Raw genomic sequence first — 22,610 nt, 5'->3', positions numbered from 1 at the left:
GTCTATAAATCTAATTTTGCTGTGCAAGTCACCAAAAATCTGAGAGTGACAGGCTTTGAGCCCGTCTGCTGTTGGCTAGAGCCAAACAAGTAGCCCAGAGATGAAGATACAGAGGGGTCACTGCTGATTTCCCATGCTGTTCAGTCCTGTCTTGCAAGATATGAAAAGACATGCTTGTGGTTGAGGTGGGTCTGCATTAAAAAGTTATAATCCCACATATAGATGAGCGGGCAGGGATGTTTGGATCTCAAGTGCTGGTTCATGTCATTATAGAGAGACACCAGACAGTGTGCTCCTCAGACACAGTCTGTGCTCAGAGGGCTTATTTTATGGACAAAGCAGACTAATTTCAACATCGTGAATAAGAATAAGTGGTTCTTGGGATCAGTGTCCCTAAGATGGGATGGACACGGAAGTGCTAATGTAGAGCTGGTGCAGGGCAGGCGGGAGCTGCAGTGCCATAGAAACTGCTGCCCACCTGCTGTAGTAGAAGAGCTGGGCTGAAGGGTTGCCTGGCTGCCCCGAGGACACAGCCGCTGGCTCCACAGCTTGGCAGAAAATCAGCTGTTGATTCCTCTGCCTGCAGCTGCCGAGCCTCCCCTCGAGGCTCCCTCTTAATGCAAAGCGAAGTGCAAACATGAACTTCATGGGTCTGTGTTGCCCTTGGCCTTTTCACAGCTCCTAGGTGAGGTGCATGCTGCCGTTTGTCTGGGACCATGTGCCGCTGGGAGGTGTGACTGTGCTTCAACAGCATATTTAGAAAAATGGAAACAAAGAGGAGAGCTGTGGGTCACTTGTCTTTCTGCTTCCGTCACTGCCAGCTGGGAGGGACTATTGGGATAGAGAATCCCCTCTAGATATCAACTGTATCTTGCTGAGTTTATTAACTGAAACAAGATCTTAATGCAACAGTACATACAAATATCCATCTAAAGAGTGAAGGGGCACCCAGAAGTGAAGGACAGGAGAATATAATAGAATAACAAATATCATATTATCTGTTTTCCACTCTTTAAATGATTGATGTCATTAGGCTTGTTGTGGAGTGGGGCAAGGCAGGGATGGAGCCTGGCATTCTGCCTCCAGTCTCTGCAAAGCTCCGGCTGTTCTGCCCTCTCCTGGAGCATTTGTTAGCTGCCTTATTTCTTAGGGAACCAGAGATGGCTATTAAGGAAAGATGTAGAGAAGGAAACAGCAGCAATCCTATTGATTGCTTCTGGAAGAATATTGGAGAAAGCGTAAAGGACATTTGTGTAAGACAATGCCAAAGAGCTAAACAAGGCCGGTGTGACTAATGGAGAAAAAGAGGAAGAGGGGGAAAGAGGCTAGCCAAGACACATAGGAAATGGTAGAGAGTTTACCCTTTGAAGCTTTTCCAAAGCTGTGCTTTTAAATTTCTCTTCCTACTGATGGTGGACTCCCTTAAGGATGCAGTCCGTGGTAGTGTCAGCATTGCTTCCCTGTCTCAGTCCCTTTCCTGGATGCTCTTGGGAACCCCTCTGCCTTATCGTATCCTCAACCAATGCTCTCAGAAGCTCCACACTACATTTTTGGCAGAACGTTATGCTGTGCTGTGCTATACCGCCTCCTTTGTGCTTGCCCATATTCCCTTAATGGGATTCAGCATCTCCTGCATCCTCCACCCACTCTTTGGCTCAGACATTCCAATGTTGTGTTTGGTACTGCCCATATTAAATCTGTGCTGTCTTAAATAATACAAAGACCTCTGCACCTGTATTATTTGAAGTTGAACTCTCTGTACCCCTCAATTTTGCAGCTTGTTTCTCCTCTGTGTGTACTGACTGTTTTTCTGTAGCTTAGCATAGCAGCCCACACAGCATTAAATGTCCTTGAATATGCCTTCTACCTTCAGTAGAAGTAACTTCTGCTGGGGGAAGATGAGTTATGAATTGTGCTCCTGCACAGGGCCTCTTGGCTTCCTGCTCCTGTGTTCTGTAACATATACATCCCTGAAACAAGCCAGGCATAAGTTTGCTGGTCCTTCAGGGGGGAAAAGCTGCAGGTGAGCACTGCCTACAGCTTTGCTTGTGGGGGCTAGACTTAAATTTCTTAGTTTAGAGTGAGCACTGTGGGGCTGGCATGGCAGGGAGTGCTGCTCACGTGAGAGGGACTGAGCGTGCTGCTTTGGAGCAATAGATACTGGTGTTCACGCAGGCCTGGCTGGGGCTGGCGGGTTTCTCACAGACGCTGGACTGGCTGCATGTGAGTTATTTTTTTTCCCCCAGCAAAAAACCAGCTGTTTAAACAGTCTGCTTCGGGTCAAAGAAAGCACAGTGCGGATTAACATTAAAAACTGGGATAAGGAGGGTAAAAGGAAGGCAAGTCAAAGATCAGGTTATTTCTCCTGCAGAGTGGCTGTTGGTTTGTGTCCTGTGTCCTGCACTACTCGGCGATGGCAGCCAGGATGTGGCACTCACCAGAGGTGACAGGAGGCACAGGGAGGTTATTTGCCTTCCGGTGTAAGGGGCCAATTCTGCTGACTGCTGGCAGAGACTTGCACGTCAGTCACTCGTTAGCTGTGTACCACCGGGCAGCAGATAATCTCAAGTACTGAATGGATAAATCCACTCCTTGTCAGCTCCCATCAGTGTCTCTTGCATGAAGCCCTGATGCTTCTTAAAGAAGCATACGCTGCAGATAAGTCCAACTGCCATATTTACTCAGCAGCCTATGGCAGAGCACTGAGGATCAGTGCAGGTGTTAACTACCGAGTTAAACCATGAAGTTCCTGAGTAGGATTTTCCATGGCTAAAGATCCCGCAGGATCTAAACCCCGTCATTTCAAGACCTTGGAATCAATATGCCAGACCAGGCCAGGAGTCCTCTCCTGTGGTGGAGGTGCATTGGCACCAGCAGAAAGGATTTCCGAGAAAATTCTCACAGTATCCATTTGGCTGACTTCATACCCTCAGACTTTATGCCAAATTTTGAAATTCAGTGGACCTTTAGAGTTGCAGTCTTGAAGGGACTGTGGAAAAATACATGTTTCAGTAAAGACAAGTAGAAGCTGACATTCTGTTAGTAGTTTATGGAAAACACATTTCCCTACTAAAGCTTCATACAGAAGTTTGCACATGCAAATTTTAACATCAAATATGCATCTCACTTGCTTCTCACACATACCTATTTTCATTTTCATTTATGGGGAAATAGCTTTGAGAAGCACGCATGCAAACAAAAATTGTGGTGGAATGAGCCCATAATAGAGCTTTCAATAAAATGAGGAATTGCTCAGCTTTCCAGTAATTTTGTCTGTTTGTTGTAAGTATTTTGTACAGCATTGTGTAGCTGCCTGATTCTGTGGAGATCTAAGTCTAGTTTCCCTCCTCATTTATCCCCTTTTTATAGAATCTTCTTGTAATTACTAGTACTTAGCAGAAAACCTGAATTCATGTTAAAGCATTTAATTAGTCAAAATTGTGTAATAGAAGATTTCTTCCAGATACCACTTAATGATCATTAGAAGGTCTGATTCAAAGCCCACTTAAGTCAATTGATGTCTTTTGTTGACTTCAATACATTTGAATCTGGCTCAGTATATTCAGAAATGTGAAGCTAATGGCTGCAATAGGATGGACAACTTCTGTGATTCTCTGTTTGCTTCCATAATGGCCTGCTGAAGAAGTTTTGGATAAATGTAATGAAAGGCCACTTTAAGCAAACAATCAACTTAATTCGGAGCTGCAGATGAAGATACTTTAATGTTTAAACATTTAAGACCTGATTTTTTTTCCACTTCTGCTCCATTTATGCTCCCATTGAAATTAAGGTTGCAACTGATATAATGTGGTATTGCTTAAATTTGGTAATGGCTTAAGTTTGTTTGGAAGAATGATATCCCCACAGCAGTCATGACCCTACAGGACATACTGGGCCTACAGGTGCTTGTTGTATAGAGCCATTTCTGCTTTAATGCTGTTCCCTCCTGATTTCAAGAGTAGCTTATTTATTCTGTGATTATAGGAAAGAGTGAGCAGGTGACCTGGATGGTCTTCACCAAAGCCAGTCATTTTTCACCATTTTAAACTTTGAGTCCTGCATAACACAGAAGCAAAAGTACCAAATTAATAAAATCCTAGGGCCTGTCCTGCGATATTTCTGTTACAGCAGGAACACAGACTTACCAGAGAACTTGAGATTAGTTAGTTCCTATCTGATACGTTTGGTTTTGCCACTTCAACTCAGTGAAGTATCACAGTGATTTACTTTTTGCTTTCTGTGCTCTCATCATGGACATGCAGATTACTGTACAGTAGGCCAGACACTGGAGAAAGTAGGTACTTTGGTACAAGGTTTCCAACCTGAGTTCTAGCCTGAGGAGTTAGATGAGTGTCCAGATCTCTGCATGCTTTGAAATTCATCCCGAGTCTAAATAATTCTGAACTCAGAGAAACTTCATGTCCTGGTTGAGTTTCTAGTAACTGAGGGACAGCCATGAGTTCTGAAAAGTATTTCACTAATTACTTCAAAGCAAAGCAGGGTCAACATTAGAGAGCTTGATTTTCATGTGAAAACCTATCACCCCTCCATTTTGCTCTGAGTAGGAAAACCAGCACAACACGTTTGCAGCATGCAGGGCTTTATTGCCTCTTGCCACTTCGGCAGCTTCAGACTTCCTTTTCAAGACAGCATTTTGAGCAATATGGGAGCCACTGATGTCAGTGGAGAAAGGGAGAGCTTTGTGGTGTGCTGCTGGTCAGCTTCAAAGCATCCAAGGAGAAATGTCATCTGCTGTCCCCCAACTTTTTGCACGTAGGTGTTCTTTGAGAAACACTTCTATTAATGGCTGGTGCATAGTGCTTGCATAGAGTTGGTAGATAAAATACAGCCTGGTAATATGAGACAGCTGTCCACTTCATTTGTCAAGTTCTCACAGCACCACAGGAGTGATGGGTGACCCAACTGCTACTGAGCAAATGGATTCAAGAGAAAAGGAAACTTTCTTCATCACTGAGACAAACTGTCAGGCTCCTTCAACCTGCCCTCCTCGCTTTCTAGGTGAATTAGCACCCTGTGTGTCTGTGGGTCAGAAGGTGAGAGGACAGAGCCCTGTCGCCAGTGAAAACTGTGCCGACGACATGGACTTAAACCAGAGAGATGGGATGTCCTCTGGGGAGGAAGGAGGGTAAAGTAGAGATGGAAGAGAGGGAACCAGAGTTTTGCATTATTCCTCTAAGGGTCGCGTTGCCCCCGTGTTGCACTTTGTCATTAGCTGAATCGCTGGAGCATCCTGTCAAATCAGCCTCCTGCATAGATTTTTAGAACCTCTAATTGGCACCCGCAAGGTTACAAGTTAGCAGCGTGTCTCCATTTGCCCTGCACAGCCTTTCACAGCTCCTTCCCCCAGCTCCAAGGTTCTGGAGTGCTGCACAGTCACGTAACCTGCCCTGGTATGGGGCAACCCAGGCTGTAACTGGGACCCTGCAATGTGACCCAGTGTCACTTTTTTCCTTTCTAACTATTATGCAAATGTTTCTCCATGTTTCCTGTTTGTCGCAGACTCTGAGCCTCCCTAGACAGGCTATTCTGAGCTTGGCCTGCTTTCTGATAATTGCATCTGCATTAAAGCAAACACCCCTGCAGGGTTTCTCCATTCCCCTGTCCTTGCCAGCTCCGAACTGGACAGCACTCTGTGGCTTGCAAGCACCGGGATGCGCAAAAAAGGCATGCCAAGGGCTGGCAAAGCTCTGGGGAAGAAGGCAAAGCTGCCTGCTATTTCAGGCCTCTCTTATTTTGCCGGTGAGTTCAGATACCTCTCCTTTGCTAGTGATACAGTGGCTGCTAGGTCCTCCTGAACCACACGTCAGTAAAATCACTATTGAGATCTACAGGCTGTGTCCAACCCATATCAATTACTGGCTTCTCTGTGGGAATATAAAAAATGAATAGGATCCAGGAGAGTCGCCCATCAGTACAGACTCCAGTTGAAATTTTGAGAAGGTGGCCCGCTGCATGCTTTTGTGGACTGTTGTTTTCCTTTGGAATGGAAAAGAAGCAGGACACTGCTGTAAGATTTTTGAGGATGATCTTTACCAGATTGCTGTTTAGAGAGCTGGGAATCTCTAGTTCTTAAAGTAATACAGTCATTAGTGTCTTGCTCCTCTACACGGGGCTAAGGCCTGGACTATGAGAAGTACAGTAATGGCACTTTTCCTTCATAAAGCCCCTTTTCACTGAAGGATTATACAAAGTCTTACTGAGATGAGTAGATTAGTTTTGTCCTTGGTTTACAAATAGAAGAGGTATCAGACTGTGGAAAGCTGCCTGCTGCCTGCGCTGGAGTGGTGCAACCCACCACTGATCTGTATAGATTGTAGTGAAATGCTGCCGGGCACATCAAGCCAGATGCTTTCTGCATACCTGAGGTTGAAATCAAGACCTCCAAAACTGTATTTCCTATCAGGATTTAGTTCCCAGGAAGTTAAAAATATGCACAGAGCTTTCCACACTGGCACACTTAAAATGATGAAAGTAAAGTAACTCGGGTTATTTTTTTTTTAATTGGTTCCTAGCATAAATATATGTAGGTAGTAAGTAGATATTTGCTTCCTGGTCTGGTTTTCTCTTAGGGAACAGAGGCCATGCAGTGCTGTAACTGAACCCCCTCCTCCAAGTGGTAATCATAAATCACTGCCTCTTGTCATGCTTTAGGACAGTAACCAAGCGGGACCCCGACTGGATGCTGCCATCCATCACTCACTTGGTCTGAACGTATGTTTCCACTGCACCCACCAAGAGGTTTCTCAGAAGTGAATTGTCAATGCAGTTAGACAGCCCATCTGCAGGGAGTTTCTTCTTTCACAGGCAGGATTTTCCCCAGGAGGGACAGCGGGGCTGAACGATCCCTGCCATAGCTAGTGCAGTGGTCACTCCCCATGAAATACCTGGTGTCCCCCATCCAAAGGGAACTTTGCTGGAGTTCCAGTTTCTGAGCAGCTGCAGTACGTGGTGCGGGTGGTGAACCTCAGTACTATTGGAAGAGTGTTATGGGAGTGGGTGCTGCTTCTGTTTTGGTTTTTCTCATTCTTGAAGCAAATCCAGCTTTATCAATTATAGGGCTGATTTAAGCCCTCTGCAAATATCAGTGCATACCTTGTAAGAGAAAAGAGTAACAGGTCTTTTTGAAGAGGAGACAAAAATGGAATAAACTAGCTCTCCCCCTGGTTTTTTTGTGGAGTAGCTGTACAGTTGAAATCTACCCAACTTTCGTTTCCTATTCGTATAAGTGGCTTTCATCTAAGTGCTGGTCATGAGTAAGTTACGCCTACAGAGCTGTCATCATCAAGTACTGTGTATCACTGAATTCATTCCAGTTCTGGCAGTGCTGAACTGCATACATACATGTTTACATGCATTCCCCACTTCTCTGAAGGAGCTATTTCCACAGATCCCAAGCGTGGAAGTGGATCTCTCAGATGACTTCTGACTCTGCAGAGTGGAACAAGTGTCTTTGAAAGACTTAAGATGGACACACGTGCAAACACCCTTTCCTCCCTCCTGATACGCGAGGAAGGCCAAGGGTGGGGTGGGGTGAGAGTTGCTTTTGCTGGTTTTGTGTGGTGGTCTAGAGGAAGAGAGGTCTGGGGTGATAACCAAGATGCTGGGAAATCCTCCTCCCCTGAACAGTGCTGGAAAACTACCGCTTTCTAATTTCGTGCCAAGTATCTTACTGGCATTCAGGGAAAGTTGTCTATGTCAGGCTTAGCAGAGGATGATATCTCAGGAAATTAAAGGACATCAAGAACTAAAGGTATACTGGGGCAAGTTCCTAATTACTTGTCTGATCCCTGAAGGGGAGATGTTAAGGGATAGTTTTGTTTGTTCATGTTTTGTTTGTTAGCATAGCAGCTTCTGGACAATCAGTTATTTGAAGGACTGGAAGAAGCCCTACCTAGTCATCCTTGTTTGCTTCTTTAGGTCTTTTTCCTGCCTTTGTGGATTCCTGGAAATGTGTCATGCCCAGCTGTGGAATGCTCAGACTGTGTCTTGTTGCAGAGTTTATTTTGGTTATCTACAGTCTCCACAGTGCTACGTTTACTCCCTTTGAGTTAGCCTAGGTCAGAGCAGAGCGGTTACAGCGTGGCTTCGGGCAGCACAGAGCTGTTTTGCTAGCAGCTGAGGAATTGCACTGACTCCACCTCTAACAAATACCCTCAGTAAATTCAAGTTAAAAGCACCACCGCAGTCATAATAGGAATTTGGGTGAGAACAGGGCTTGTGCTAATTACAGGGACTTAGTCACAACTTGTTAACTCCATGGTGAAGACATGCTCTTAGAAGTAGCCATGCTCGGACAGATTGGGAATTGAGAGAAAGCACAGTCTTACGCTTAAGGCTCTGAACGCCGCATCTCCTGTAATCGGGTTTAATTTCTTGTTGTGCCTTGTACTTCTTCTGTCACTTCTTATATTTCTTTCCCTTTTGTACCTCAGTTCTGCAGATACAAAATCACACTCCTGTTGGTCTTCTGCTCTTTGCCTTCCTGCATCCACTGCAAGTTCGTCAGGATAAGGATTTTCTAATATTACTTGAATATGCAATATGTAGTGCAGCGTGGCCACACCTGTGCTTGCGGGAGGTCAGGAGAGCCCTGAGTGACATCTTAGAGTTTCTGTACTTTGAAAATACATCATTGGCTTTGGATTGTGAGGCAGGAACTGACTTGAATGCTCATAAACTCCTACAGCTAATTCCTTTTGGTAGATTTGGGACTTTTCTCTCAACATTGAAATTGTGCTGGTTTTCTGTTCTGCAGGGTAGGGAGTGCTGAGGCTGAATGAATTAAATTTTTCTTAAGTTATATAAGTGCTAAATAAGATACATTGTTATAAGTTGCTGTATCCTCTGCATATAAAGAGGAGTGAAAAATGGATAAATGGGAAGAAAATGTGTGACAATATCTAATGTATTCTAAGACCAAGCTTCTAATTTCTCTATTTCTTTTTGTTTCTTCCAGGTGGAGCGGGAAATAGCCATCCTGAAGTTGATAGAACATCCCCACGTTTTAAAGCTGCATGATGTTTACGAAAATAAAAAATATTTGTAGGTATTACTGGCTTTTGCCAGAGAAAGGGGAAGGGAAGGAGGAAGGAAGGGAGGGAGATGAGGGCTTTGGAACTTGGTAACGTTTCTGAAAGGATGGAGCGGCGTGTGTTTTCACCCTCAGCTGGTATCTGTGTGATATCTGGTACTTGGACGAGGAAGGAACATTCCTTATTTCCTTGGCTCTTCTCATTTTCTCCTGTGTACTTTACTTACATGCTGTTTCTTTTTCTACTTAAAATGGAGGAGAGAGGACAAACCAACATTTTCTATCAAACAGCAAGAAGGGAGGAAGGTTTGTACTTGTAAGATCTGGAACCATTTTGAATCAAAACTGTAACAGACAGTTACACTGGGTAGTTTGGATAACCTCCCTTGCCTAATAGTTTTCATTGAAACCCTCAGCTCCCACTAACAATATTTTAAATTTGCCCCATCAATAACAATTTTTGGTTTTAAGGGCTGCTGAAATCTCCTGATGGGTCTGCAGTAACAGTTAAGTAGCAAAGCCTTTTGTTTTTTTCAGATCATTGTTGGTGCCAGACAGGGATGTTGTCCACAGACAGAGTCATTTTAGCTTGACAGGGCACTAGATATGTTGAATCTGTTGTCAAACAAACAGGCCACATTAATCTTGGCACAACAGGAAAAAAAATCAATGTTCTCCAAATGGAAAAGGGCAACCCAGTAGGGAACTCAGTGTTATTTTCAGCTTTTTAACAGGTTATTGCAAGTGGAAGAGAGTGGTTAAAAAAAAATAAACTATTTTTTAAAACCACCATCCATTGGTAACCTCTCCTTAATGTCACAACACAAGAAGGGAATGACTCTTTACCCAAAGAAAGTGTGTTGAATGGAGGTAACAAACCCTCATGGGCGATTCAGCCAGTCTCATTACTGGAGCAGTGAATTCCTGTTCCGAGAAGAGAGGCCTCTGTGCCTAAGGGTTAGCTTAGTGGAGCAGGCAGTCATTTCTTTTGGATTCTCCATCCTCCTTTGGGGCAGAGTCTGCCATCCGCAGTGAAATGAGGTTGCCAGAGTGAGGTTGTGCAGGCCCTGGGTGGAGGCTGGCTCAGATGTTCCCTGAGCTGCATGCCGAGTGCTCCAGCCTCAGTGGCGTAAATGGTCACAGCTCCATTAAGGCCAGTTTGCACCAGCTGAGGACAGAGGCCCAGATCTAACACTCTATGTGAAGGAGAAGGGTGGCAAAGGGAAGTGAGGCTTTACAGCCAACAAATTCTCCTTTAATCCTGAAAAGAGTCACCGTTTTTAAGAGTACATTCCTCTGTATTGTTTTAAAGGGAGGTAGGATGAGGCACCAGCCTTTCTTTTGGTTAAGAGTGAGGGAATATTCTTCTTTGTGATTCTTCTTTATTTGTATGTTGTGTAGTCTTAGATAGGCACACATATAAACACACGCACACTTGCATAAACACAGCAGGCAGCTGATGTGTTCCAGGTAGGTGTAGCATAGTTTGCTGTGGAGACAATGTGAATACAGGAAGGAGAAAGGCCATGATCATCACTTGGCGTGGGGGCATGGGTTACTGAGGTGCTGAAGCTTTCTTCTTGCTCTGAATGCCTGTGAAGCCAGCACCTGAGCTGAGCTCTCCTTCTTTATCCCAAAAGACTTGAGGGCTGTTTTGCTCCATGTGAAAAATATCTAGTGCTCAGAGCAGTGGGGATGGTCTTACACCAATACTTCCAAAAAACGACTGCATTCCTTGGCAGGAAAATGTCTTCCTGCTGAAAATCACCTTGAAAAGGGAAGCGTCTCATGTCTTTAATGTGTATCTGGATTTCCTGGCTTCTAAAAAATGTTGGGCTCCAAAGCGTGCTTTGCCAGTGACTGTTTAGCCTTTAACAATCACTGAGTCTTCTTTGTGCTGTAGCTCCTCTGCCTGTAAGATTGAGCTGTCCGCCTCTCCCCACAAAGGCACTGAATCCCTCTGCTGACAGACACTGACTCTGTGAAAGAGCCAGTGACTGTTAATTACATTTCATTTTTTATTAGTCACTATTTTAAAGAAAGGGCACAATGCAGAGCTTCTGCCAAGCCTCCGTGTTCAAAATTAGAAATGGCTGTGGCCTTGGATAAATCTGAGAGGTGGAAGAGAGTACCTGTGAAGTATTACAAGGAGGGGGACACTGAGAAGCGTGTATGCATGTACTTTCCCAAATAATAAGACACAGTGACCTCTAGTTCTCACCAGCATCAAGAAAGGGATTGCTCTCTGGTTGTGGCAGCACCTTTCCATCACGCGTGCCATCTCAGCAGTAACAGTAGCAGCACGGTTTCAGAGGAGCTTGTGAATTATGGGTGATATTTCAGAAGCCAGAGACTAATCACGATGCAGCGCTGGGGAGTATTTCCTTGATAAATGTTAATTTCACAAATCAAGTTTGACTTTTGGTTTATGATTTAATTTGTGACAAGGGGCTTTGGTTGAGTAGATTCCTAATGCAACCATGAATCAAATCCTTTTTCCACAGTTTATTTAACACTGAAAATGAGTTTTAAAAAATAATAATAAAAATCTGTTAGCATATGTGTGTTAGCCTAGCAGTCATTTTCTGTTTGTTTTGGTGGGTTTTCTACCGAGATGGTTGGAGAGATGGAGATAGCCATGAGCTCTAAGATTTCCAGCTCTATATCCAGCATTTTGAGTTGTCTTATTTTTTAAGACTGTGGACTACAGTTCTAGGTACATAGGGGAAAACACAGCTGCACTGTAGCTTTCTGTATGTGTGCTGATACACCACCTCAAATATACATTATGTTGGCTAAACAGTTGAATTATTTTGTATTTGTTGTATGATCACACTGATGGCGTTCAAGCAAGATTTGGAGTCCACAGTAATAGGTAATTTAGAAATAGCTATAGACAATCTGTGCCTCCCTCTCTCCCATCATATAATGTTAATAGACAAAACAGCCAGGACGGGTGGGATGATCCTCCCATTTTAAAGATCAAGAATGAGTTAAAGTAGCCTGGTATGGGGTAAACCCAGAGTTGTTTAAGAACTTATATAGCTGGTTCATAATAGGGAATGATCAATGAGCTAGCAGAATTTGTTTTGGTGTGTTCTGTAATGCATATTGGAGGGGAAACACTCCTTTGGTCATATGGTTTCTGCATTGCAAATAAACTGTGTGAACCTGGGTGATAGTCCTCTTTTCTCTGTGTGATGTGTAGAAAAGGTCGTGCCTGAATTGGCCCTAGATAGAGTTTGTGTAGCAACTGGAGAGGAAGGTGGTGTTCATATGCTGTTAGCAGCACCACCACGGTGAACGAGCAGGAGGTTCTCATTAGCAGACGTGTTGAGGATTAAGTCAGAGGAAACATGCAAAGCCCAGTCCTTCATGAGTGAAGTGGTTGGCTTGGATTTTTTCTAGGAAGCAATCTTATGCCTTATTCTGCAATCTCTGATATGTACATTTACTGCATTTTATGCAAGAAATTCAGCTTTCCTTTTGATCTTAAAAAAGCAATTGTCCAGCTGTTGGAGGAGGTGTTAGCACAGCAACCTAAGTGCCATCATATAGTCCGCAGGAGATGGACCTTCCCTTTCCAAAGGGGATAAAGCTGACTGATACAGTTTTGCTGCAGGACTCCCAACAGGGGTGGCATTATCTGTTTGATCTCATTTGATTAGCTATTTAGTTTAAATTACCAGGGGTTTGGTGGGGAGTGGAAATGAGATAAAGACATCCTAGGACCACTCCTTGCCCTTTTCTTTCAGATGTTTGTACCAGTGTTTCTCGATTCCCTTTCCATCGATGTCTGTATGTACATCTGTAAATTTCTATTTATAGGTGCGTACAGATATTTGTATATATGTATAGATTTATATCAATTAATTTTCAAATCTTCACACTTAAGATTTCAAATTTTCAAATTTTGTATTTTAAAGCTCTGTGTTGTCCAACTTGATAAGCATTTTAAATAAGAGTCTGTTTTGAGAGAAGGGGTGGACGTCAGAATATCGCTCTCTGAAACGCGCTGTGCATTCATCAGCTTTTTCCAGGCTCAAGTACCTTTCTCATCATTCAGCAGTCCAGTGCTATCACTGGGCAGGTGCCCAAGCCTCATTGCAATGTACATAACAGACCACCTCCTGATTTCAGAGGTGAAGGTGCTTCCCAATGTGCCAGATAACAAAATTAAAATGTCCTCCTACCAGCGCACAACTCACATTTCTGGCTTATACCAGATCAGCTGACAGCAGGAGACAAAGACTTACAACTCTGGTGGTGTCTGCAGAGGCATTCATGCTGCCCGTCCTCTCCTGCAGGGTTTTCCTGTAATTCTGTTTATTTTTGTTGAAAACTAATTGTGAGGTACCAAAGGATGCATGAAAGAGAAAAAAGATTCCATGTGTTCTTCTGTTATTGGTAGCCCAGAACTTTGTCATTTGATCCATCTGTGGGGAAGCTTGTCTAAAGGCAGAAGGAGAGTTCAGAAAGTTGGAGAAGCTGCAAAGGCTCGGTGCTGAAAATTAATTTTGTGGAAGGTCTGCTTCTTGGTAGTCTGCTTGTGGGCTGTCAGATGCTGTGGGTATAGGAAAAGAAAATAGAACAGAATTGGAAGACAAAGTAGTGTTCCACCCGAGCCTTGATTGGAATTAAGAGAAATATTCATAACCAGCTACTTTGACCCCTTTTCTTCTGCTGTTGACTTGTTTTAGTACTGTCATGAATTACAAGCGTGTGTAGCCAAAGGAAAGCCAGTCAGGTGTAGGAGTGGAGCCAGCTCACGTGAGGTTTTGAGTCGAGGGTGGGCCTGGGGACGAGGAGCTGGCTAGAGGCCGGGGAAGGGGAGCGGGTGCTGCACTGAGGAGAGGTGTCACCGCTCGCAGGAGGGATGCCAGCCTGGCACAAAGCAGGGCTTGCACAGAGGTGGTGGTGATGATTAATACTACACCCTGTGCAACATGGACTTAATAAGCTCTGCCCAAAAGCCTGACTGTATCTTCTGCTCACTGCCTGAGATGTGCTTGCATACCATCTAGGCTGTGCTGCTGGGCTTGGGAGAAAACAGGCCCAGAGTGGAGCAATTCCATGATGTGAGCAAAGGTCAAAGGGAGATGTAGCTCCAGAGCCACAATATATTTAGGTGCCTAAATTATCTTTCAGGCTTTGGTAGGAAACGTTGCGTGTGTCTGGGCCCTAGTTGTTAAAGGAAAGGCCACTTAGCTCTGATGAATAAAACAGACGTATGCGGTCACTGGCAGAACTGCGGCAGTGAGCTGATGGGTGCGCTCAGCTCTGCGTGTCCTGTGCTTGAGGATCCCTCTGGCTGGATCCATTCCATATTGTGTGCCCAGATAGGATGGCTGCTGCGGTGCCTTGACATGCGTGTCTACACACCATGAAGGCACTGCTCAAAACACCTTTTATCCCCAATAAATCAAAGGTACAGAGCGCAAACAGCACAATCTCCTACTACCTCTCTTTTCCCCAAAAGGCCCAACCTGTTCATGTCCAAACGTAATGAGCAATCAAATACGATCTCCATTCAGAGAAGCAGACTAGAGTTAAAATTGTCTTTTGGGGGAAAAAAATCTAACGCATGCACATTTTCTTGCAGGCGAGGAAAAAATGAAAAAAAAAAAAATAGAATTCCTGGCCTGGTGCCAAATTAGGGTTTAAAAATTCATGCCCGCCATAAGAATTTATATAACTTCTGAATAATTTATAGGCTGCACCAATAACAAGGGGCTTAATATCTGATAGAGATTATTTAATCAATAGAAAACAGTGCAGTGAAAAAGCCGTCAAAGAACTACAACATGTCAATCTGGGCTGGGCAGCTTTTAACCTCTTCCCTGCTGCACATACATCTGTTCTTATATATGTATGGAAGGACATTTTGCAGGTAGGGTGGTAGTATGGAAGAGGAATCACCAGGACTTTTTTCTTCTGAAGACTTTTCTTCAGCAGTCTCCCCTTCCAGACAGATCCCTTGCTGATTCACCAGAGCTTTGCAGTGTAATGAGTTTTCTAGCTCTTGGCTGAATTGATCAAAAGGAGTAGTTAGGGATTGTGGGTTACTGTGAGACGGTTCAGAGTTCATCAGGATTGGTGGCAATGCCTAGCACATACCCTTTGTGGGACATCTGTTTCCATTTGTGTTTGACTCTGTGGCCAAACGACAAGGGGTTTTTACAGATGTGGGCACTAATAAACATAGGGACAGAAAAGAACTAAAGACTTACCTGTCTTTGTAAAGGAGATTCCTGCTTGACTTGTGTCCCTGGCCTCAGTAATTGCTTAGACATCTGCATCAACTCCAGAGTGTCTTGACCCATGCCATGTTCCCCAGCTTCAGGATTATGCTTATGGTTTTCATATAATAATTAACTATTAAGTGATAAAACAGAGTAGCTCAGCTTCTCAGCAGGCGTGGTCATTTCCTGAAATGTCTAACCCATAGGCATCATGAAACAGTAAACTCTTGAGCATAGAGGAAGCAAGCAGGAACTCTCCTCTGATTTTTCTTGTCTTTGTGTGTCTTTCTGTATAACTGCACCTGGGTTTTGCATCTTGCTGAAGTGCACACCTGAAGTTGGGCATCTTAAAAGCTAGCCAGTGCCCCATGAATATCCAGTTTGACTTCTGGCATAGTAGAAGTCCTAGAACAGTGGTATGTGATGGTACCCAGTGGTACGTTCAGGCTTATGTAGAAGACCAACCTACTTGTTTAGGTTTAAGTGAGGTTGTGTGGGATATGTATAAATATTGTACCATTTAATAAAAAATGGATTATTAACTGGCTCCCTAACAGACAGCTAATCACATGCCCTGATGCTTCTGTTGTCTGACCAAAACAAGAAGCTGTGTGAATTGATTACCATTCCTAGAGCACCAGAGAGTCTTTCTTGTTACTCTTATTTTTTTGCATTTATACAACTTACCTGAAATACTTTATGTTTCAGTATGAGCTTTCATCTAAAGATCTCTATCCATTTAACGCTTTTATAATAATAAATACGTTTGTATTGCCCCAGAGGACCTAATTTGTGTAGCTGTGAATGTCTCGTAAATTGTCTTCATCTGTAAGGCTGGGAAAACAGGAGCTGCATACCCACACTGGGATGTATAGTGATGGGCCGCTGTGGGCAATCCCATCTGGCAAGAATTTTAGTATTTCACACCATTCTTGCTAATGGTTTGAAGACAGCTTTTCATTCGTTACAGATCATAACTGGTGTGTGTATTTGGGATTTTTTTGTTATTTTGCCATAATTATCTGGTAATGCATGGTCCTGGTGTTCTCTGGGCCAGTTAGTCTGGTTAACAGCATTTTTCCAGCCATTGCTCAGAGACAGCCTGTTTCCTTTGTTACAGTCCTGCTTTAGAAGTAGCATGTAGCTTCCTTGCTTCAGTGAAAATTCTGTGAGTTATTCCTCAAAGCTCCCTAGGGCTTGGGCAAAGGCACCCTTTAATAAGTTGTAGCATAGTCCACCAGATGGGAAGGAGAAACCATCAATGAAAGTGTCTTTGCTGCTGTTTTAAGTGATGTCTTCATAGTATTGTAGTGTAAAGACAGTCTGGTCATGGAGAAGACCTTGCTGTGCTGGCACTGGACAAGAATGGGACAAAACCAGAGCATATGTCCTAATCAGTTTACAATCCAGAACACAAAGCAGCTGTTGGAAACCCTGTGATCAGGAAGTCCAAGCTGTTGTCAAGCATCACAGCAAAGAACAGTCTTCAGGAAGGAGCTGAAGAAAAATTATGACGTAGCTCTGTCATTAACAGTGATGCTCTTCCAAGTGTAGGGGGAGTGTTGTGGGAGTACAGAATTGTTTGCCTGGATATTTAACAAGTGGATGGTGGGACCTGGCTTTGGAGGCTGGTCAGAGACAGGAATCAACCTCGAAGGTCAAGGAAGAGATCCTAGTTTGCATACAGAAGGGGCTACAAGGTATCTAGAAGTGAAGGCAGCTAGTTAATGTTAGATACAGTGTTTTAAGGTGACAATGGAGGCATGGAAGGATTGGTCAAAGTGAAAAGCTAAGAAAATGGTTTTGCAGTGATGATCTGGTATCTACTTTGAATCGCCAGCAGTAGGGTGAGAATGTATTTAACAAAGTGAAAAAGATGATGAATTAATTTAGATACAAGATATCTAGCTAAAATTAGACATGAAATTTTAGCCATGTGGGTGGATAGGAAAACCATTATCTTAGAGATATAATAAAGAGAACATCTAAAAGATACCAGTGCAACCAAGTTGTAGGGACCTGAAGAAAGCCTGAGTCGAAGGTAGCACCTGCACTACAAGCCTGAACCGTAATCAAGCAGTGTTGTCCCTAGGGGTACAGAAGGGAAGGAGTGGAATGTGGTGGTGAGGCTGAGTTATGTGTTAGAACAGCCAAAGACTTTAGAGATGAAAACCAACATCTTAGTTTATTCAGGAGAAAAGGAAGACTACTGATTTTTTACCTGAGTAGCTAAATTTTGCAAATATTTTTGTGTATTTTGAGGCAAATGTCACAGCTTTTTTTAAAAAAAAAAAAAAACTTCTGATAGTGGCATCATAAATCCTCATAAAGCCCTGTCAGATTGTTAGTGTAGTTGGATACAACCAAAAGTACAGTAATTGTAGACAAAACTGTTGTTGATCATCAGATATGTATTGATGGTTCCCAGGGGGAAATGGACTATCCCCTGTGTTTATAGGAGTCTTGCTGACATGCAGGATGTGGAAAAGACTAAAAAGACTTGAAGGATGCAGGAATGATGTTAAACTGGTGGGCTGTCACATCTTGTGATCCCTGGAATACAGGCCAGTTGGGGTCTTGAGGAGGAGAGGCACAGTGCTTTCTTGTTAAATTTCCAGTCTAAGCCACAGAACAAGCCACAGTCAACCATGGGGAGGCTACTGTGAATTGGAGAGCTCTGGAGTCTGTGCTGGTTCCTGGTGTAGCCAAAATCTGAGGGGCACAAAGGTAGTTTAAGACTGCATTTCTCCACATTCATCTTGGCTACTCCCTCTTTTTCACATGCAGAAATCATCCCTCCTTTGCTATATTGTTTAGTTTTTGTTATTACTTCTTTACTGGTTTGGTTTCTAAAACAGTAAAAAAATGAACTAAAAAGAAAGAAAATAGCCTAGGATTATTCTAAGCTTGCTTTTATAAGCTGCATGCATCCCTCTGATATGATATGTAGTGAGTCATTTGAGGTTAGGAACTTACTAGCTTTTATTGGGGAGGTGGTGATGATGGGATGCAGATGGAAAAATGGCAAAGGGAATAGATAGAATGCTGCTGCACGCGTTCTCTCTGCTCCTCTCCAATAGACAAAATTATTCTTGTATTAAGCATTCGGCTTCTTTGTCTTTAAAGACAAAAGTCTTGTCTCCTTCAAGCTCTGAAACGTAACCAGAGATTTTTAGTTTCATGTCTTGGCTTGTAGCAGGGACATGAGGTATTGTGCAAGATGTGGACCTTGGTGACTTTACGAAAGCAAGCTGTGGCCTGTGAAAATTTTTGCAACCTCTCAAAGAATATATCTAGGAGGAAAACAAATAATCGAGAGTTCATTTTTAACACCACTGGACTTCATACTGAGTTGAAGAAGCCTCTTGCTTTTCCAGTGACCTAGCAAGCAGAGAGGAAATTGGTGGTGGGGACAGTGCAGAATAGAAGGGGACCACAGGTGCTAATCCCAGGTCTGATACTGGGTGACTGTAACCCTGGGCAAGTCACCTCGCTCTGCAGTTCCCTATCAATGAAGAACAGGAGGTTAATGCTTGTAATGCTTCTCTCATGTGAAATGCAAGGATTAGAAGAGCTGGTGTGTGTCCAGAGCATCCAAGATGTGAGAGCTAAGTGCCCATACAGAGTCTTTTGTCCTAATATAGCTCCTCTCTGTATTATCACAGCGGGTAGTGTGCATGCTGCCAGTCAGAGGCTGGGTCTTTCCTTTCCTTGAACCTCCTTGCAGTGGCTATTAGAGAGCAGGGTTTCCTACATTTTTACAGTGGGAAGACTGATGCTGTCAATCTTACGTAGACAGGATTTTTAAAAAAAAGCTTAATTCACCAGTAAGTTACTTTTCATCTCCAAATGTAATAGGAGACTAGTTCCAGTTACTGTTCTGGGAATTCACTTGCTTGCTTAGAATAAATGGGAAAAGTAGTACTATAGTGAGATGAGAACCTGTCATCTCTGGGAAAGATAAAAGGGAAGGGGAAACTCGGGAAAATACTTCTTAGTGTTTTTCTCCCCTACAGGCTATGTGTTATTTACCTTCTCCTAGATCCTCCAAGAGCTGGCACTGGCATACTTCCAATCATACGGCACTTTGCTAAAGTAAAGGATTTTAGACGCTGATGTGGACTCAGGAGATGTTGATTCTCTTCTGTGCCACAGATTCAAGGAAGATGTAGTGTCTGTATGCCTTATTTTCCAGCCTCTGGAATAATGCTCTTTCTTTCCTTTGCTTTTTCTGTTTGGCTTTTCAGACTGTATTCTCTTCTTTTATGGAGTCACTCAGACACACTTACACATACACAGAGAGTTGGATAGGTACAGATATACAGCGTTTAGTGGGGACTGTGTAAGCTGTACAGTGATAGTTACAACCAGGTCAACATTTGGAAATGTTTAAACCACTCTTGTTGGACTATTTGGAAATAACGTGTACTACTACTGTGCCATGTAATGCGCCAGCACAACATTGGCTTGCACAGAGATGGAGGCAGGTGCTGAATTATGCCCTTGTTTAATCAAAAATCTCCTAGTTGGGGGCTATCCTAAAAAAAAAAAACGCATCATACTGGAGGGAATAGGGTTGGCAGGTGACCAGCTGCAAATCCAAACTCAGAAATCCTAGCTGCAACGTAACCATGTAGTACTTGTGGAATAATCCCTGCAGCATTTATTTCTTGCACTTGACCACTGGGGAATGTGTTTGTCGCCTTCTCACTCCTGTCACGTTGAGGGCTTTGTCAGATCAGAATACATTGTTGCTGTGCTTCTCTGTGTCCCTTGACTTGTCATAGGCACAAATCTTTTTCAAATGTTCTCCCCTGTTCATTTCCATTATTATATCTGGTGCTTCTAGGTGGCAAGCAGAAATGAATAACCTTGTAAATGCTCCCTGTCTTTCAATTTGTTTTATTTTTCATACGACGTGTCAGTGCATTTTTGTTGAGTGTTTTTAATAAGATGAAGTTGATGAAAATAAATTGCTTTGCAGTTCCTGCTGTGGGTGACAGAAATGCTGGGTCTGTAATTTTCCAAAACTGTGCATTTGAAACCAGTGTGGAGGGTGTTCTGTATGCCTGTAACTGCAATCATCTTTGTAAAATACCTCCCAGAAAAAGAAAGCAGCTAGCAATTTGAATTTTGGGGGCAAGATGCACTGCTGTATCTAGATTCTGCTGGGCACAGCGAGAGAGGGAGCTGTCAGGGAGAATTTTAGGATTGATTCCGTGCCAGGCTTGGTTCTGCCATATGGGATAGTTAGCCAGATCTGTCTCTAGTATGAGAGGGAGAATGAATTGTATAGCAAACCCTCTTACCAGACTGTCTGTTAGCCAAGGCTTGGAAAGTGAGGATTGGGACTTGAAAATGTGGACCCCCCACTGCCCATAGCTACTGCATATCAGCTTTCTTCGGAGCGGTTCGATGTCTTGTCCAAAAAAAGTAGTGCAGATAAACAGTGATCTCCAGATTACCAAGGGGTACTCCATAGACAGTCTGGTAACTACTCATCTCGTCTTGGAAAGAAGGTAATCTGTATATTCCAAAGTGATTTTCAAGTCAAGATTGTTCTCTTTTTTTACTCGTTTTAATGAAAAAAAAAAAAAAAAATTACCATATTTCTTGTCAATGTTTCTATTTTGATAAAAATTGCAGAAAATGTTATTTTAATTCCCTAAAATTTATAATTTCATTTTGTTGTCCAATTTTTTGTGCTTTTGTACTACTTACTTACCTGGCAAGACAATATTAATGTCCATCTCTTACTGCATTCTCTGCTGCATTTCTGTAAGGCAGGGAAATGCTTTCTCCCTGTGCTGGCTGGCAGCTGGCACATGGAAGTCGTGCAGCAACTGCTGATGGCCCAGGAGCTCAGGGCCCACTTTTGCAACTTCAAGGCTAATGCCATTATCGTTAAGGCAATTTTACTTTCCTCAGAACAGCCTTTAGTCCTACTGTTCCGTCTTTTTGGAGACATTGAAAACAGGAATAATTAAGCCCCCAAATTTATAATAATCTTCTCTTTCCCTTTCAAATTTAGAAATTTCCTCTGAGATTATGCTGCTTGAGGTACAGAAAAGACAGTATCCTGGATTAGTTATTTTCATTGTCCACTCAAATTTGAAGAGTTGGTAATAAAACTAACTTGCTTTAAAGCAAAGCATGGAGAGCTACTGCACACACAGTCCAGCCTGGTCTGCTGTGCTCTTGGGAGGAGGGAACAGAGAATTACACTCAAAATTTAGAAAAACATCTAAATCCTGTTTTCAAGTTTTCTGGTGATGTCTCTCAAACAAACTGCCAAAGGTTTGAATGCCCTGTTCACCCTTGCACTGTTGCTTTGCAGAAAGCACCTTTCAGATCACGTGCCTTGCTGTGCAACCCCAAAACTCACTTCAGAGGAGTTAGGCAGTAAGGGAGGAGTACAGGTTTCTGCCTCTCTTACAGGGTTTAAACCAGCTGACAAAGAACAAAAGTGATTTTTCACTAAAAGTAATAATAATTTGTTGTTCATACTTGTCACTTCAGATTCTGAATAAATAATCCCACTGCATAATTTCTTCATCCTGTATTAGAATAGTGTATTCTGGGCAAACAAGCAAGGAGACAGTAGAGCACAAAATCACAACAGAGATGGAAAAACTCTATGGAGGTTTCAAACAATCCTCTTGCCAATAGAAGTCTATTGCTTAGTCCATATTCTATCTGGTTTATTTTAAAATGGTTCAGTTGATGGTGTTCCTGCCACTTCCCTGGTGAAAATGCTTCATTCCCACTATTAGGCAACATTTCAAGAGATTTCTACTAAGTTGTCCTCTGCTTGGCTGCCTGTCATTACCCCTACTTACAACAACAAGGTGGACCATCCGTGGCAAGTCCTTCCCTTCCTGAAGATTTCACTCTTCTCTCTATGACTGCCAGGAGTGAGGTCTGGGCTTTCCTCTCTCACTCCTAGGTCCCTGTTGTGCCACATTTATTCACTCGGTGTCACATTCTTCACATGTGAGTTGCAAGAGACAGCAGCTACTCCAGCAAATCACTGCTGTTCAGCAGCAAAAGATGAACCCCTGACTTAGGCTGCACACATGTAGTTATTTTTCTCTTTTTCCATAATTTAAACTGTTCACCTTTTTTAATTTTCTCTAATTTATTGATGTCTGGCTCTCAGGTGTCCGAGACAGAACAGTATGTCAGTGCAGCTTTGCCACAGCTGTTTTATAGAGGAAGTGTCAGCTTGGTTAAGGGACCTGAAGCTTCCTAGTATGCAGTCTGACTCCAGTGTAGCTTTAAGAGCTGCTGTGAAAGCTTATACCACATTATTCTCT

General features: G+C 43.1%; 1 protein-coding gene across 13 annotated transcripts in view; it reads left to right on the top strand.

The window, feature by feature from the left end:
- BRSK2 (BR serine/threonine kinase 2) overlaps nt 1-22,610 on the top strand; it is a 319,001-nt gene that overhangs the window by 200,855 nt on the left and 95,536 nt on the right. For all 13 annotated transcript variants that reach the window (XM_074884784.1, XM_074884775.1, XM_074884782.1 and 10 more), the window contains one exon: nt 8,978-9,063. In XM_074884784.1, the coding sequence (XP_074740885.1) occupies nt 8,978-9,063 (86 nt within the window). The remainder of the gene's footprint in view (nt 1-8,977; nt 9,064-22,610) is intronic.

The sequence above is a fragment of the Strix uralensis genome, chromosome 15 (genome assembly GCF_047716275.1).
Source record: "Strix uralensis isolate ZFMK-TIS-50842 chromosome 15, bStrUra1, whole genome shotgun sequence".
Lineage (NCBI taxonomy): Eukaryota > Metazoa > Chordata > Aves > Strigiformes > Strigidae > Strix > Strix uralensis.
The sequence above is the reverse complement of the archived record's forward strand: the minus strand, read 5'-3'. Positions and strand labels throughout refer to the sequence as shown.